Source organism: Psammomys obesus, unplaced genomic scaffold (assembly GCF_907164565.1).
Source record: "Psammomys obesus unplaced genomic scaffold, mPsaObe1.curated_primary_1811, whole genome shotgun sequence".
Classification (NCBI taxonomy): Eukaryota; Metazoa; Chordata; class Mammalia; order Rodentia; family Muridae; genus Psammomys; species Psammomys obesus.
The window spans coordinates 5,103,178-5,122,038 of record NW_026588752.1 but is presented as its reverse complement, the minus strand read 5'-3'; the positions used below and the strand labels follow the sequence as shown (position 1 = coordinate 5,122,038).

The 18,861-nt window shown below is 40.6% G+C and overlaps 1 protein-coding gene across 1 annotated transcript in view; it reads right to left on the bottom strand.

The window, feature by feature from the left end:
• The window catches only part of Crebbp (CREB binding protein), a 137,494-nt gene that overhangs the window by 26,328 nt on the left and 92,305 nt on the right, over positions 1–18,861 (bottom strand). Inside the window, exons 7-18 of the mRNA XM_055604468.1 lie at positions 18,049–18,151; positions 17,372–17,518; positions 16,581–16,698; positions 15,790–15,961; positions 15,088–15,132; positions 13,112–13,236; positions 12,368–12,556; positions 10,622–11,035; positions 8,816–8,995; positions 7,848–8,037; positions 1,626–1,744; positions 501–740 (exon numbers count right to left, since the gene is read on the bottom strand). Coding sequence (XP_055460443.1) covers positions 501–740; positions 1,626–1,744; positions 7,848–8,037; positions 8,816–8,995; positions 10,622–11,035; positions 12,368–12,556; positions 13,112–13,236; positions 15,088–15,132; positions 15,790–15,961; positions 16,581–16,698; positions 17,372–17,518; positions 18,049–18,151 — 2,042 coding nt within the window. The remainder of the gene's footprint in view (positions 1–500; positions 741–1,625; positions 1,745–7,847; positions 8,038–8,815; positions 8,996–10,621; positions 11,036–12,367; positions 12,557–13,111; positions 13,237–15,087; positions 15,133–15,789; positions 15,962–16,580; positions 16,699–17,371; positions 17,519–18,048; positions 18,152–18,861) is intronic.

Genomic DNA, 18,861 nt, shown 5'->3' with positions numbered 1-18,861 from the left:
CTGAGCTTTTAAGTTATTACCTAGTACATGAGGTAAAATTCTAACAATGTTCATAGCTATATCAGGATATTTTCAGATTTAATGTGACAGAATTGACGTAGCTCTGGTTTTAGGTATAGACAGATGCAATGGAGCAGGGCAGTAAGAAAGGCCTCCAATCAGTACTTCACTTTGATCACGACATCATGCTAGGGAGTCAGTTGTTACAACGCGTATACTAGCCAGTCAGTGGTGGCATACACCATTATAATCCTAGCACTTGGGGAGGCAGAGGCAGATCTCTGTGAGTTCGAGGCCAGCCTTGTCTACAGAGCAAGTCCACAACAACCAGGGCTACACAGAAAAACGCTGTCTCAAAAACCGAAAACACAAATAAACAAACCCCACCCAAAGAAAAACAAAAACAATAGCAACAAAACCAAAACTACACTATACCCTAAAACTCCCAACACCACCTTGGCAGGATTAACCAGAAAAGCTTGCTTTCCAGAATACTATACCTTGCGTCCACAGCAATATCCAAGAGACTGCATGACGGGGTCAATTTCTTGCTCAAAGACCTCTGCGAGTTTACTGCAAAATTTATATACCCGGGATGTCTTACGATTATATAGCCATGCATTGTTGAACATAAGCCAGACATCATCCACATACTGCCAGGGTTCTTGGTACTGTCCTGTATCTAACTTTCGTTTGATGGTAGAAAGGTCCATAGGATTCTTCACAATATCAAAATAATCCTTTAAAAACAAAAAGTCAACCCTGTGAGTGGATCCTGCAAAGTTTAAGAATAACAGAAAGTATCAGACATATGTTCCCAAGAATAAGAAACGGAACTGAAAAGAAAATAATCCCAAATGTCCCACTTATTTGACTCACTAACATGATAACTGATATGTGTAAGTGTGATTAAATTACTGCAAAGGCAAAGGAAAAACAACATTAAAACATTATTTTTAATGAAAATGAGAACTTCAACTCATGAATTAAAATGGTGAACAAATGCCTCAGAAAACATTTACTTCTACAGACTCCCTTTTGGTCTACATAAACAAATGCATCAACCCTGAGACTACTGTTCTAACGGGCCTGTGTGGCACAGGCCTTTCCAACTCTCCCAGGGACATCAAATAGAGATTGATATGTATAGCGTAGATGGTGTTTTAATTCTTTAAGCCAATTCTTTTAGATACACACAAACAAAGTCTTAAATATAAGGGCTCTGTGTTAGCACAAGTGGGCCTGAGCTCCAGCAAATGCTTCTGAGCCATCAATAACTGCTGACAGACACAGACTTTTCTTTTAAGGGGAAAAAAAATCTTCAAAATTCTCAAAGCAAAGTTATTTTATGTAACTCCACACACACACCCCTCCTCTCTCTCTCTGGTTGTTTTGTTTTTTGAGACAGGGTTTGCCTGTATAACCCTGGCTGTCCTGGAGCTCACTTTGTAAACCAGGATGGCCCCAAACTGATAGATATCCACCTGCCTTTGCTTTTCGAGTACTTAGATTAAAGGCTTCTGCAACCAACCACCCGGCTTCTTTCCCTCAATTTTAAGAGATAAAACAATAGATACTCAAAGCTCTAACATATCTTTTTTTTTTTTTTCTTCATAGTAACTCACTGGGATTCCTAGGAGCTGAGGGTCCACAGGTTGCCGAAAGGGTAGAGACTCTGGGTCCTGCCGATAGAGAGCTTCTAGGGTTGGCATGAGTGCCTGGCGCAGCTCCTCAGGCTTAAAGACTAAAGGAGAGAGCAGCAGGTAAACACGTCACACGTGGTGCTCAGACACATCCATCAGCACAGTCACATGGTTAAGATCATGGATTCTACTTCCCAGTAACAGTTCTCCAAGCTCACCTGCTTCATACCATAAGAACCCTTAGACTAAGGCCTGAGCTGGTGTTTTTGAATATAGTAATGGGCTTTAATTCTGACACTCAGTCCATGAGACAGAATGAAGCACAGAGTTTCAACAAAAAATTCCAATCTTCAAATACTGCTACATTAGAAAACAAAGCTAATTTCCAATTCTGCTTCTTTGATCAAACTGGACAATAAATGAAGCCATTTCACTTCAGGGACCTTGTCTAAATCCTTTGGTGATGCTTTTCTATTCTTGGCTCAGTGAAATTCAACTCACCTCAAATAAACCTTTATCTACTGTACCCTCACAAACAAATGAAAAGTCTCACAGTGTGTCTCCAATGTTTGTCAGTGCCCACTGCTCTCACCTCTTAGCCATTACATTTCCTACCTATTCTGTTGTTACCATTGTGCCTGTAATTCCAGTGCTCAGGGGACTGAGCACTAGGCCAGGTAGGGCTAAGTGAAACGCTATCTCAAAATAAGCCAGCCAGCAAATAAATAAATAGACAGACTGACAGATAGACAGACAGACAAACAAACAAATAAAATGGATGCCAAATACCCTCAAGATAGAAAAGTCATAAGAGCTCTCAGTCTGCATGGCATAGAAACATACCTTACTCCAGTCTTTAGTATACAGGTCAATGTGTCATAACTCTTGGCTTCCAAAAATAAATGGAATGGAAGTAAGTATGTCAAAGCAGTTCTGATGACTGCTATTATAAGTGATGCAAACTTGTGTTGATCCCAGCATTAGGGAGGCAGAGGCAAATGCATCTCTGTGAGTTCAAGATTGGCTTGGTCTACATAGTGAGTTCCAGGCCAGGCCATACTAATCAAAAATACACAGTGAGAGGCAGAGGCAAGTGAATCTCTATGAGTTCAAGGCCAGCCTAGTCTACAGAATGAGTTCCAAGTCAGCCAGGGCTACACAAGGAAACACTGTCTCGAAAAAAACAAAAAGCAACCAACCAAATCAACCAAAGAATACATAGTGAGACAAAAGTTCTACCTGGGCCATGGCATCATTCCTATTTGGGGAGTCTAACTTGTCAAATTTAGAATTTTACCAGATTGTTTTTGGATTTTTTTTTTTCATGTGAAAGGTTAAAAGTTAACAGAAAAATTCGACTTAATATCCTCACTTTTAGACACCTTATTATAAGACACTGCCTCTTTTGCAAGACACCTGATTGCTCTTGTAGTAACTGGCCTACGGTCTACAGGAGCAGGGGAGACTTCTTTAAAACACCCCACACACTCAGCAACATAAAGGCCCCCTCAAGCATGCAGGCATACCCTCAGAACCCTTATTTAAATACATGACTATTCTTACTTTCTGCAAACTTCATTCTTCTGTTTATAAGATAGTGTTACAAAGAGCACCAGACATTTTTATTTTGCATGTGCTTTTTATTTGTATCTTCTGAGATAGGGACTATGTTTGTATAGGCTAGATTTGACTATAGAGCCCAGGCTGGCTTTAAACCCATTATTTTACTGCCTCAGTTTCCCAAGTGCTAGGTTTATAGGCATGTGCCACCATGCCTAACTACAGCTGGTATCCTTGAGTAATCTGTTTCATGTATATGTGGTTGTGCATGTGCCAGTGGAGGCCCAAAGCTGGCATTGTCACTAATTGCTTTTCAGCTCCTTTATCAAGTCAGCATCTCTTACATGAACTCAGAACTTGCAGGAAGGTCTACTCTAGATTGCTGGCTTGTTCCAGGGACACCTTGGCTCTTCTACCTCCTGCGCTCTACAACTCCAGTCAAGCCAGCACACTCATTGGTCACTTATGTGTGGTCTGGGAGCTCTGAACTCTAGTACCCATGCTTGCTGCTTGCACATCAAGTACTTTAACTGCTAAGCAAACTCCACAAACCTGAAATAATTCTTCATAAGAAAACATTTAATCAAAAGTTTTCTCATTCCTATAGATAAGGCATGGATCAAAAAGCCTAATCTGGCAAGCTTCCCACTTTCTACGAGTTAAGACCTCAAAACAGTCTTTACTTTTACAAGGTTTCTCAGTGTAGCCTTGCCTGTCTTGGAACTCACTCTGTAGACCAGGCTGGCCTGAACTCACAGAAATCCGTCCTGCTTCTGCCTCCTGATTACTGGGATCAAAGGCGTGTGCTATCACCTCCTGCCCAGGTATTTACCTTTTTTTAATGATCAGAAAAAGTTTATAATTCAAGTTTTAATCTAAAAAAAGAAAAGAGAGAGAGAGCGTGCTTTTATTGGCACACAACCATGTTCATTCACTGAATATTATATCTGCTGCTGCATTTGAGGTAATTAGGGTTTCTGTTTTTGGAGTTTTTCTTTCTTTTTTTTTGGGGGGGGGGGTGTTTCAAGACAGGGTTTCTCTGTGTAAGCCTTGGCTGTCCCGGACTCACTTTGTAGACCAGGCTGGCCTCAAACTCACAGAGGCCCACCTCTGTCTCCCTGAGTTCTGGGATTATAGGTGTTTGTCACCTAGGCCAGGAAGGTGATTAGTTTTAACAGAAACCTTAAGATTTATGAAACCTGAAATCCCAACCAGGTGGGACTTGACAGCTTTATTTGCAGCATCTGGGAGGTAGAGAAGTAGGGCAGCCTGACCTACCCATGAAACCTTACCTAAAAAGTCTGCTAATGCTAGGTGTGCAATGCATCCCTTTTATTCCAGTACTCAAAAGGCAGAGATAAGTGGATCTTTGTAAATTTAAGCTAGCCTGGTCTACAAAGTGAGTTCTAGGTCTGCTAGCACTAAATAATGAAACCCTGTCTCAAAAAAGTCTGCTCATAGGCTGATGAGATGGCTCAGGAAGTAAAAACATTTGCGGCCACGCCTAACACCCAGAATTCAATCCTCAGGACCTACATGGTGGAGAGAAAAAAAATCAACTCCCACAAGTAAATCCTCTGACTTCCATTTACCTGCCATATCACTGATGTGCACCCTAAATTAAAGAAATGTTAGGGGCTAGTGAGATATGTCAGTGGTTAAGAGAAGCTGCTGTTCTCTCTTCCAAGGGACTAGAGTTTACTTCCTGTCACCCATATTGAGTGGTTCAGAACCACCTCTAACTTCAGTTCCAGGAGATCCTACTCCATCTTCTAGACACTGTGGACACAGACAAACCAACAGGACACACACACACAACCCTTAAAGAAAAGAAAAACATCTGCTCACTCTCACTCCTCTCCCAGTAGTAACTAAAGTAACTAAATGTGTCTCAATATGACTGTTTATTCATTAAATAAACAACCATTTAAAGCCTCTAAGTAAGGTCTTTTCAAATTCCCAGCTTTATCATACTGTGTAATAAGACTCCATAAGGGTTCAAAGAGAAGTCAGTAGCTGTATCAGAACTAATTTCTCTGCAGCTAATTACCTGGTGTGACAAAGAATATGCCATTCCAGTTTGCTATCACAAAAGCCTTAATTCAGAAAGAATGGTAAACCATACACTTTGCAAAGTGTGGGGTTCATAAGCTCTGTGCTGTCCAGTGTGGTAGTAACCAGAAATATCTGGGATTAAAGGTTCATCAAAGCAATTTTACATAAACTGAACAATTTAGTTTACCAATCACTCCTGTATAACTCAAGTGGTCAAGAACCACATGGCAGACAGTCACCAAAATAAAGCACAAGTAAGACATTTCCATCACTGTAGAATGTTCTAGCATTGTCCAAAGCTTCTCTAGGGGTCTCTGAGATCAAAACTGTCCCCCAGTACAGAAATACACTGTGTTAATAGTGCCACTGCAGAGGCAAATGAATGGGAGAGTCTTCCAGCTTTTGTGGCCACTTTACTCAGAGGAAAAAGGACAGCCACTTGAGCACATTCTTGCTGAGGCAGGAAAGTCAATACTCTCAGTAAGTCTGCACATCCCACAAATGCTTCCATGCTATTCTGTAAGGGAACAGAAAGCCATGCTGTGAAGAAGCAGTGTCAGCACTGGGGCTCAGAGCAGGAACTGCTTTTCTCCCCAAAAGACAGAAATCTTAAGGAGGATGACAGATACAAAGCTGTTACTCAATTCTAGTCTGTGGCAAAGTTTTCCCATTAAAAAAAAAAAAAAAAAAAAAATCAGCTAAGTGAGCCAGTTACTTCAAGGATAAATGACAGAATTTGTTGCCAAAAGTAAAATTTGGACAATCATAAAAAAAAAAATTTTTTTTTGAGAACTTGTATTTGCGAGTTATTTTTGGAGAACTTATATGAGCTTGATATTTCTCAAAACTTTTTAGATTTGTTTTATGAAAGTGAGTGATACGAGAAAATGTGGAGATTGATAAAACAGCATCAAGTATGTTAGTACTTAGAAAATGTTCACAACTCAGTACTTTGTAGGTCACCAAAGAATGGTATCAACTCACCCTCAAGATGCTCTGCTTGCTGACTTTTGAAGCATTTATCAAAGCAGAGTATCTCTCCCCAGTTATCTGAAAGAGCCATGAATCACCTCTTTCCACTAGTAAGTTATTGGAATGAGAATGGATGTTCCTCACACAGTCCAAACAAGATTATCACAACAGCAGAATGCAGAGCAGATCTCAAGAGTCCAACTCAGCTGCCTAACTCTCTTCAAAACATTGCAAGGTTACAAAATAACGTCACATTTTTACTATTTTTGTTTGGCAAAGGTAATTTTTGTAAAAATGTGTTAAACGAGGCTAGCAATATCACAGGTAGACTATTGGTTCCACTTACCAGGAGGAGTAACAGACTTATTAATTTAAATGAATTAAACATTTTTTTTTCAATTTTACTTCTTTAAAGGATAAGCAATGGCAAGACAGTCCCCATAATCAAAACCTCTCTGGCACCCTCAATTATAAAACAAGTAAGTGCCTTTCCTACCTGTGGCACTTTACTGCCTCAGCTAATGATCCTTCTTTCTCCTGGTGAAGGGATATCATGTCCACAGCCACCTCCAGGGTATGTCAGAGAGTACTATACATACATGGTGCATGCCTCCCAGGCTCAGAATGAAACTGTTTAAGATTAGACCAGTACACCTAATGTTTCTAAAGCCCTTACCAAGGAGGGAAATGAACGTGATTTGCTGAGATGGACAGCAGTTCATCAACTCATGGAGCCGCAGAACAGCAATTTTTCTAGCTAGGAATTTTAGGACTGATTTTGTATTTTAGACAGGAAATCTGAGTTCCAAATGAGCATAATCATATTTGGAAAATGATATCACTTAACCTAAACTATCAAAATTTTCTGCATTCTTTCTCAAATATGTCTTTGACACCTGCAGTTCAGAACTTCCAAAGTCCTCTTAAACAGGGGTCACTTGACAATCTTTCAACACCCTATTACTTCTTACTGTGGACACATTAATTGCAGTATGCCCAATTTCTACTTGTCCTGAACTAACCTAACACATAAGGAGCGTCCCACCCCAAGCCAAGTTACAGCTGCTTTACAGCCCCTTACTCGCCTCCATCTGCAGAAACCTCTAGCGCGCGCGCGCACACACACACACACACACACACACACACACACACACGTGGTCACTTGCCTCAAACCAAAGCATTTTTATTCATTTTGTTCCTGAATCCTTTAGCAGTTTATACCTGGCTCTGCAGAACCTACATTCTTTAGCCTGCTCAAAGATCCAGAAGCACTTCAACTCTGCCTCTAGTCTTCCACATCTCATCTAAGGAGACAACTCAGGGCTATTACTCAGCCACAGCTTTCTGTCTGCCTCCTACTCTGATGAGTTACAGATGCACGTGTATAGCCACACCTAGCCTTTTAAATGAGTGCTAGGGTCCAAACTCAGGTCCTCATGTTTGCCCAGCAAACTCTCTTGTAGACTGAATCTCTCCAGCCCCTGCTTTCTCAGAGGTAACAGTTAGAGAAGGATAGACAAGGAACAAAGGGAATTTGTAATCATTTTCGTGCCTCAGCTTTCAGTCTTTGGTGTGGAAGCACAGCACAGTCCATACTTTAGAGAAAGTGTGACCTACTTTTTTTGCGTGGCTGGGAAGGGGACGTTGACTGTGAGCCTGTGCCATTAGCACTGTTCTCTTCTTCCTCTTTAGCTTCCACTTTTACTTCGGGTTTCTTTTCTTCTACTTCCATTGGTTCTGATTTCTGCTCTGCTGTGTCTGTTTCTTCTTTTACTTGGGAAGATCCTTGTAACTCCTCTTCCATCATCTTGAGAAAAACAGAGCCACAGAAGACAGGACTGTCACTCCTGTAACCCAGTGCAGCTTTACTCTTAAGTCACCTCACACACACAGGTTTGCCCAGTGTTCCCTTAGTCAAAGGCACCTGTACCATTCTCCCCATTCCCTTTACCCCATCCCATAGGAGGAAAAGGAACAAAATATTTGATGCTCATTGAGTCACTTTATACAGCACCAGTGCAATCATAATTCTAATTAAATTTTTTCAATATAAAAGTATGTTTACATGATCAGTAAAATATTGATAGACCTTGTTGGAAATGAGTTCCTTGAAAAATTGAAATATGGGGATCAAAACCCCATGCTCTGAGATATCTGCTCTGAGAGTATGATTTGAGACGTGGACTGATTAGGAAGCCCATGTCACACCCATATCACATACGACCACCATAAAGGAGTCAGTCCACAGTAAGTACACTGATGACAAAGTTGCTCATCTTTTGAGAAAAAGCAAATTACCTAATGGTTTATTTTTAACTTCCTGATTTTTAAAATATTGATCAGGCCAGACAAAAAACACAGAAAAAAAGGCTAGATTTAGTACTTGGTCTACTGATTTTGACATTTGCCCTAAGTCAGTAAGTAAATCTACCACCTCTTCTGCAGAACTAAAAATGAACAAAGAACATCAACAAAAAGAATTCTATAAAATATGAACATTTAAAAAGAATATCCAAGCATCATGATAGGTCCTGAGAATACCATGGTAAAGCTGTGTGCACTGATGTTTAGAAAACAGTATCTACCTCAGAGCGAGGTTCCCCCTTGGATTCACCAGGATCAGGCTCAGCATCATCTGTCTGGACTTCTGTCTTCATTTCCAGCATGGGTACATCAGGTCCTGGCTGCTGGGAACTAGTTTCAGCACTGGTCACAGAGGACGGAGTGGGGACTCTATTATCAATGCTGGCTGCTGCCTGAGAAAGCTGCAAAGAAATCAAAACTGTTCACCTCTGTAAGGCAGATAACATAAAGGCCTTCAACTCTTGCTCTTCCAATACTACTCTCCTGTTCAGTATTTCTCCATACAGCCTAAGAGCCTAGTAGGAACACTAAAGGATAGATATTCCCAGAGAGAGCTCTGGAGGAAATCACTGTTAGAAACACAATTTATTTCTTGCCAAAAATGTGGAGTTGGAAGAACAGTTCTCTAAATTCCGACATAAAACTATTTTCTCTCTGCTTTCTAAATGGCTTTTTTTTTTTTTTTTTTTTAAAAACCATTATTTTTGTTCACTAAGATTCATGCTTATGGAGAAAGGCAAACTATAAACACCTAAGTATTTACAGAAAAGTTGGGAAATAAAGGCCTATGTGAAGCAAAATATCAAATGAACCCATGTTTAATGCCAGACAGTGATGGTGGTGGAGTAAGGAACACTCTATTACCATGTAACAAGGTTTTAGCCAATAAAGTAAACTAATAAAGGAGATAAAAATTAAAAATAAGTCTTTTTAAGGGCACAGGATACAACCATTGTTTGCAAAGTCCTGGTCTAAAGACTGGAAACACAACTTAGAGACAAAAATGAAGAGTCAGAGCCAATATATGTTCTTATGAAGAAAGCGAAATGATAATTTCATTTTTGCAATTGCTGTTTGATTAATTTTGCAGCCTGAGTATGTAAGAATGGAATTAATGTAAATCTGAGAGGATAAAAGAAAACAATCTCTGTACTTCTAGAAAGGCACTTGGCTAGGCACTGGCCAGCAGGTCTGGGATGATACAGGACGTGCCTTCCATGCTTCCAAGCCACCTACAAAGAGGAATGGAGTGTTTAGAGCCACAGAGGGGACAAGCCTCACTCTGTTGTTTCATTATGAGTAAGAAAAGTTTCCTTCTGAAAGAAGGTTGATTTGCCAAGTTAGAGGACCTATAGTTTGGAGCATAGCCACAAAAACTAAGCACAAAAACTATCAAAACCTAGACAATATTAATCTGGAACGGAAAACGGAGAATCTGACTACTGATTTCTGTTAACTACTTTAACCAAGGGTAATTATAAGCCATGCCTTTAGGACCAACAGTGAGAACAAATCACAGCTACACACCAATTCCATCAGGACATGTGTGTGCAAACACACACACACACACACACACACATACACACACACTCTCTCTCTCTCTCTCTCCCTCCCCCCCCTTTCTGGTATCAGAGCAAATTGCTACAGCATCTTGACAGAATATTCTTTCTTCTTCTTCTTTTTTTTTTTTTAAAGACAGGGTTTTACTTTGTAGCTCTGCCTGGCCTCAGGCCCACAAAGATCTGCCTGACTCTAGTGCCTGAGATAACTAAAAAAAAAAAAAAAAAAAAAATTATTTAATATATGAGTGCACTATCTGCATGAACACCTGCATGCCAGAAAAGGGCATAAGATTCCGTTAAAGATGGTTGTGAGCCACCATGAACTGGGAATTGAACTCAGGAGCTCTGGAAGAACAGACAGTACTCTTAACCAATGAGCCATCTCTCCAGACCCTGACAGAACATTCTTATAAAAGGTATCCTGTAAGAGTTTGGCTTGACAATGACAATGTGAAAGAGGCTCACCGGTGTGCCAGGAGGCTGAGTGTGCACGGGTGTTGGCTGCTGCTGTGATGACTGAGGGGTAGCCACAGATGGCGGCTGCACTGGGGTTTGAGGCTGTGGAGTCACCTGGGCCTGTGCTGCTGCCTGGACTGTTGGGGTACTCTGTGTTTGGGCAACACTGGGCACTGAGCCAGGAGTTGGGGTAGGAGTCTGCCCAGATGACACAGGAGTGGATGGCTGAGTGGGAGCTGCTGGCTGGGGAGGTGTCATCCCAGGTGGCGTTGGATGTTGGAGAGAGGGCATGCCAGCAGCTGTGGAAGCAGGTGGTGGAGTTGGGTGCAACGGTGACTGTGTCACTGGTGGGCAAGGAAGCTGGCTAGCCTGGGGCGCCAACATGTTCAGAGGGTTAGGAAGAGCACCTCCAGGAACCTGGCCCTAAAAGAAATGGAAAGAAGAGCATGTAAAAACTACTTTATCCAACTGAAAACAGAAGAGACTTGAAAATAAATTATAAAAATTTAACCATAGTTTCTTAAAATTAGTTCTGGTAGTTTCACAAGGATGTTCCATTTGTAAAACTTCACAGACTAAACCCTTACGGTATGTACCACACCATGTAGTAAAGTTAGCACTACAATGCTTCTCATACTTTGATTTGTACAACTATAATAGCTAGCTACAATATTCATTGCTTTGACACATATTTACTTAGCTTATTGAGTTCATGTTTTATCACAACTACTTGTAACTTAAACTATAGAAAAAAGGGTTTTGGTTTTTAAGAGAGTTGAGACACTAAAATATTTCAGAATAGTGATTTTCAATTGAAGAGACACTTAAGACTTTGTTGACCTTTCAAAAACTGAATCAACATCACCATTCTTGAGAGAAGTCTGGCCTAGGCACCACAGTTTCACAGGGTGACAAGCGTAACCAGCCATATGCTAAGTGTTGTTTGTATCTACAAGTATCTAAGAACAGAACTGAACAGCTAAAACTAATAACTATGGCCCAGAAAAACGAACATATTTACTATCTGGCTTTTTACAGGAAAGGTTTTGGTCTTTGTGGCATATGGCTGAGATAGGAAGATTGTAGCCTGGGCTACACGGAAAGCCCACGGGGGGAAAAGGGGAGTTGGTTTTCTGAGCTCTGTTCTAAAGAAATGAGATGACAGAGAACATTAATCATTGCTGAGTAAACATAATACATTCAACAACTCCTTCAGCATTAACTCACTGTTTAAAAAAACATGAATTTTATCTTTTGAGACTTTGACTATTTTAAATACTCTGTATGCAGCTGATATGTGATACACTACTATTAACCAAAATAAAAGAAAGCAGAAAAATAAACGGAAAATTTAGCTTTTGCCAACTAACTGAAACGTGCTCAATAAGAAGAGTACTCTGATTCTGCTGCCTTGACACCCCAACACGGGCAGTAAAACACACAAAACTGAGTCACTAGGAGGAGCTCACTAGAAAGAGTTCCAGTATTTTTCAAGCTAATTTTAGATTTTTAAAACACACAAACAGCAGGCCAAAATCCAAAGAACAAAACTACACAATCTATTTTACTTTTTGTGTAAAATTCACCTAGAGGGAATAAGAAGAAGTAAAACAAGGTAAAATTTACCAGACAACATGGGGAACAATGAAGAGATGTATATTCTAGAAGTCTAGTTTCCAACCAGTAAAACGGGACCCTGTCACAGAGAGTAGGACTACATAATATTGGTTGTCCAGGCTCCCACACTGAATGTACCTGTGAAACGCCTGTCTGGGTTGTTGGCTGCCCCATGCCCACACTGTTTACACTCATTGCCCCACTGGATGATGGGAACTGATTCTGTGGCAGAAACTGGTTCTGAGTGGGTGCCTGGGCCATCATGTTGTTGGCATGGGTGCTCATCATGTTTGGAGGCTGAGGCATCCGAGACGGAGAAATGGCCATCTGTAAGACAAGAACCAGGAATGTTACAGTGCAGAAGTGATAGAACAGAGTCTGCATGATGCACAGTGCAATGGAGACCCAAAGACTTACAAATATAGCACATTTTGGTTTTAAAGGCCAGCACTTGCTAGGGACTCCCCAGTTCCTGGACACTTTTCTACACTTTCTCAATCTCTTAAGTAAGCCAATGTTGAACTGTCCTCTGACTGGCAATCAACAGCATGCTATAATTTACAATCCAATCATGCCTTTAATTACTGAAGGCTATTTCAGGAGCACAAGATGGAAGTCAACGGACACTGACAATATGAGCCGTTGGCTGCTTGTTCCACACTCCACAGCAAATTCCTACAGATTTATTATTTCAATAAAAATAAGTCAAGTAATCCTCATTGACGCAATAGTGTTTTTTGTTTGTTTGTTTTAAGAAAGATTACGAAATAAAACATAACTAAAATTCGAAGACATAAGTACCCTAAAAATCTCAAGCAACAATGGAAGACCCCTGCTCAGAGAACATTCTACTGAGCAAGGACTGAGAGGAGAAGCACTTACACCTGGAACTGAGGCCATGCTGTTCATCTGGACAGAATGGTTCATGGGGGAGGCTGCACGAGGTCCCATGGGTGCTTGTGGCAACTGGACATTACCCAGGGACATGGGGTTAAATGAATTCATCCCTATAAACAGTAATAATAATTCATTAATAAAGCATCCACAAGAAAAGAAATACATTCATGAAATAAACTCTAAGTAAGAGACATGGGTAACAGACAATACAGGGAAACAAGCAAATCAGATGGTAGTAGCCTTTCCATATCTGACAGGAGCGGTGGGTGGGAAGCTTGGGGGAGCTAAGGTAAGATGAGAACATGAGGGCAGGCTCCAACAAACCAGAACTAATGTGCACAACACATGGAAGCAACAAAGCAGATAAGGAATGTGAAGGAATGAGGTTGTCCCATCTACACAGGACTTATTTCCTCAGACCACCTGAGTGCACCCTCTTTTAATGACCCTATCAGCAATGTCTGCATTATTCCAGGCTTCCAAGCTTCTTGGCTAGGTCAATACTATTGTTAGAATCTGTGCTAAGACTCAAGACTCAATTTTGCAAGTATCTTTAGTAGGAAGTGTCCAAGGGCTACCACCCTCACACTCCAGTAGTTTACAGAAATACCACATCAACAACAAAGGCTTATTTAGCTTTGTCTTCAGATCACAGGGGTTAGTTCTTACTAATTTTTTATAAAACTATGGAAAGTGTGGGCTGTGAATAAACCCCAGTTTAAGTTGTTATTCTGCCCAACACTGGAATCTAACAGAATCCTTGAAGAAGTTTCTGAGAGGCCTTGCCTTACCACTACTACACCAAAAAGATAATCTTCTTATATACTTTCAGCAACTATCCAAAACTGCCACTCTCAAATGGCCAAATTCCAACAACGTTCAAGAAGACTTTCCAGGGACTTTAAACATAAAAGTCTCCCCTCCATGCAAATTTTGTGCAGATGTTAAGAAACAGCACCAAAAGAAACCCATAGGTAAATACAGGTACTGATATTTCCCAGCAAAGAAGGCTGGTGAAGTATGACCAAGAAAACATCTCTTCTTATCACCTGCAGCTAACTAGTTACCTTGTCAGACCTCAAGGCAGCAGCAGCTTCCCATCCTCATCAATGCCCATGCTTCCCCAACAACATTCAGCCACTTTCCCAAGCACTTGACTTCCTCTACTCCTCAAATCCAATCCAGCCAAACAAGTTCTTGAAAAGTTTATCCAGTGTCTGTTTCAGTATGTAGGAATACTGTCTCAACTTTAAATCATTCACCCTTCCCTCTCAAACTGCTCTGTGTACTACAATACCTTTCTTTATCATCTGGTGAACATTCCCATTTTATTTCACAACCTGGGGCAATACCCTGTTGTTCAGGTCTCAGTATGTCAAGAGCTAAAAAGCTTACAAATACCCCCAAAGCGCTGAAGCCCTATCTACTCCAAATCACCACACAATCTGGAAACGACCCTTTAATGATTTAGACAGCTATCACTACCCAGCAAGGCATGGAGCTCTGCACACAGCCTCCTATGGCTGCTCTCCACTTGCAGCTTCAGTCCTCATGTCCTGGAGGAGCACTGTACTTTCTTAGTCCCTCACAAGTGCTTGCCACAGACTGGACCACAGACTCCCCTGCTAAGTATTCAGAGGGGCCTTTACCTTCCTTTACATGTTTCTTTCCTTCTTGTACCTATGTATCTTTTATGTAATCTCTAAATAATGTCTTCCCTGTTTTGGTGGATGGGGTGGGGAAGGTGTATGTGTGTGTAACTTGTTTGGAAAACTCTCCTATAATTTCCAAAATTTTAAACACAAGAGACTCACATTATTTGATGGGCTCATCAGAAAGCAATAGAAAGAGTTAACATGCGCGCGCACACACACACACACACACACACAAGAGAAAAATGGGGAAAATTTTGCTGCCACTGAAATAAACTAAAACATGGCTGACAATAAATACTTAAATACCTTGAGAAACCTGCATGCGATTCACTGGCAAAGGCAGGGGCCCGTCTATAAAGGGAAAAATAATTTTAATTCAAACAAACAATAAAAGAAAATAGTCTCAACCTAAAAATCACTTGACATCACACCCTTTTAGGATACCTCCTCCATGCTGGGCAATGGTGACGCACACCTTTAAGCCCAGCACTCGGGAGGTAGAGACAGGCAGATCTACAAGTTGAGTTCCAAGACAGCCAGGGATGCACAGAGCAACCCTGTATTGAAAAACTGGAAGAAGAAGAAGAAGAAGAGGAAGAAAAAAAAAAGAAGAGGAAGATGAGGATAAGATGGATGAGGAAGTAGAGAAGAAGGAGGGCAGAGGAGGAGGAGGAGGAGGAGGAGGAGGAGGAGGAGGAGGAGGAGGAGGAAGAAGAAGAAGAAGAAGAAGAAGAAGAAGAAGAAGAAGAAGAAGAAGAAGAAGAAGAAGAAGAAGAAGAAGAAGAAGAAGAAGAAGAAGAAGAAAAACAAAGACAAAACAGAAGAAGCCTTCCCATGAGGGAAGTTCACTTCCCTACAGGCCACTGGCATACAAGTACAAAATGCAGATTTTTGGATAACATGAATATACAATTATGTACATTTCATATATTAGAAATATACCCTAAAGACGGAAAGAAAAAGGAAGCAAAGAGGCTAAAGGCTGGCAGAGAGAAAGGCAGTCCTTACTTGGAGGTCTCACAGACTGGGCTGGTGGGATCACAGGGGGCTGAGCCCCAGGAGCTGGTAAAGCTGGCTGGTTACCCAGGATGCCTTGCTTATGTAAACGTGACCTCCGTTTTTCTTCTAGTTCTTTTTGTATTTTATAGATTTTCTCTGCTAATAAATGATAATACTCATCCTAAAAAGCAATAATATTCAATATTAAGGAATTGAAAATCTGAGAACAAATAATTTATTTTGTATGTTCTAACTAATGAATGAACTGCATTCATTCATTCACTCACTCACTCAAATTTTGCTGGGAATCAAACTCAGGGCCCTGATGTACTAAGCAGATCATATACCACTGAGCACATTTTAAGTGCACTGACAAAGAGGTTTGACACATCTGATAAACCAAAGAATAGTTGCCCCCCCATTCCTGTAATGCTAGCATATCCTTTCATTTTCACTTTATTGGACTGATGAATTTATTGAACTTACCAAACAGTAGTGCTAAACACTATATTTTCTTGGGTATTCACTGACACTAGCAACAATATAATAAATAATATGCTATAATATTCCTAAAAAACACCTACTGTGAAAAAAAGAAGTTCCCAGGATACATTTTGCTTCTATAGGTCCTCTGTACTCCTCTAATGACACTGGTGTTTCTCAACCTCACTGGGACATACCTCAGGTCAGGGTACTCAAGGTAAGGATCCTCTTAGAGCAGAGATTCTCCTAGTTCTGGATAACTAATTAGATATATACCATTTCCCACAAAAAGGCTCAACAGCTTCTTGGCAACATACCCTGCTGTTAGCAGACTCATACATGTCTCCCTCCACCTTCTTAGCATAGGCAACCAGGTTCTCCATGCGGCGATCTTTCAGAGCTGCAGGGTCAGGAGTTGGGAAGATGGCTTGGACACTGAAAGGACAATATAGTCTATCAATCTGCTTTCAAGGTAATCATAGGAGAAGTAAAAACAAAACAAAACAAAACAAAACAGGGATGGCTAGCTACCTGTAGGGACCCAAATCTCTTTGCCCTTTGCATGAACATGGGAAACAATACTAACCTTTCATCTACATACCAAATACAAATATGTACTATGTCATTATGAACAGATTCCAAATTCCTATTTTGAAACTGTTCATTATAAACGAATCAAAATAAGGTAGACAGTTAATTAACTTCACTTCAACTTGGGATAAGGAGTTTGAAAACATTAACTTTCTGTATGTAAAATAACTGTAGAGTCATACCAGCTATACTCACCAACCCCAAATTTCCTCAATTTTTAGAGAGCTCTATAGCTAGTTTCAAGTCATTGAACATGGTTGAGCTCAAAAGCAAAGAGGATGCCCTTCAGGTCAGGTCTCCATGCTCTCTGATGCCACCATACCATGGGAACCAGTCAACCTTCCTAGGTCTCTTAGCAGTGGGGAGGGCTTTCTGAATCAAGTATGGACCTTGTGCAGCTCTGAGCTCTAAATTGGGGTCCAACATGCAGATTAAAAATAAATTAAACATCTATGTACCCACAAAGATTCAACAACGCCCTCAGCCACAAACAATCTGGCTGATGAGGGTTACGTACAGTTTATGGACTAGATGGCTCCTCAGGTCCTGAGTCACATGTTCATGCCAGCCTTTTCGAACACCAGTGCTGGAAGGAGGTGCTGCTGTAGGTATCGTGCTGAGGGTTCCAATGTTACCAGAGTTTGAACCATCATTCATCAGTGGACTAAAGAGGGAATAAAGACACTTCATCCAGCTACTCCGGTGAATCAAATGCATTCCCCATCTTCTTCAAACAAGTGACTTTCAAAGTTTTAGAGAAGCAAGTAATGTTTATCCACCAAAATTCAAACTGTTTAATTAGTTCTGTTTTACCTTAATCATTTTAAAAAGAAAGAAGAGGATGGAGAGATGACCCTACTATTAAGAGTGGTTGTTTCTTCTTCAGAGGACCAAACTTCAGTTTCTAGCACTTACATTGGGTTGCTTACCACTGCCTGCTGTCACTCTAGCTCCAGGGAATCTCATACTCTGTTTTGGCCCTTGTGAGCATCTGCACAAAACACACACACACACAGAGAAAGACACAGACACACACAAGACACACAAACACACACTCACTCACTCTCTCACATTCACTCTCTAAAAAAATAAGAAAAGAGAAAAATAGCATTCATTACCACCCCTCAGTAATGACTTCCCTGCCATATGCTGAGAGTTTTGTGTAATCTTCCCTATCTAAAACTTTGGTCTTACTTGGTGGCCCCCAAAGAGGTTGGAAGAGCTGATTCTGAAATCAAGTTTGGTGGCTGCTGATCTGTTGTTATTCCTCCTGCTGGAATACTCATTGGGTTGTTTCCTTTAAAGACAAAGAAAAATGAAATCAATCCCTACACTATACGTACTTCAAGTTCCCATAATAAGCAAGTGACCATATAAAGAATTCATATGAAGGATAGCAAAATACAGTGGGACAGAAACTCTGGAAGCTATATTTTTCAACAGTAGTGACTAACTTCAACAAATTCAACTGTTAACTCCTTCCCACTCTTACTCTATAGATTAAAATAAAATGTGTTTTGGAGGCTGGCTACTGTCCTAACTGTACTCTGCGGCTACTGAGAAAATGATCACTACTTTCATCTTTTCTGTTTCATTAATGTCAAATTCTCGAAAACTACACTGACCTACCTGGCACATACTTGTATGTTGGGGTTGTTCTTACATTTCAGAGAGTAGACTTACAAAATTTAAGTTTAGGGGGAAAGCAGAGAAAGGCCAATTTGCCTATAACCCTCACATTAATGAAAAAATGCAACTCAGAGATTAATACAATTCATGAACTATACCACTAAATAGGAGGGAATTAGATAGAATCTGGATATTAGGGTTTCAACCCATTCTCCCAGCCATTATTAATAAGCATTTAGGTGCTTTTCCAAAAAGTAACATAGGGATAACTTTAACTGTTCCATCTCTGCCTCTTTTCATCTCTCTCAGCATTGGTGGATATCAAACTTGGGGTTTCATGCACACTAAATAAGTTCTCCAACACTAACCTACATCCCT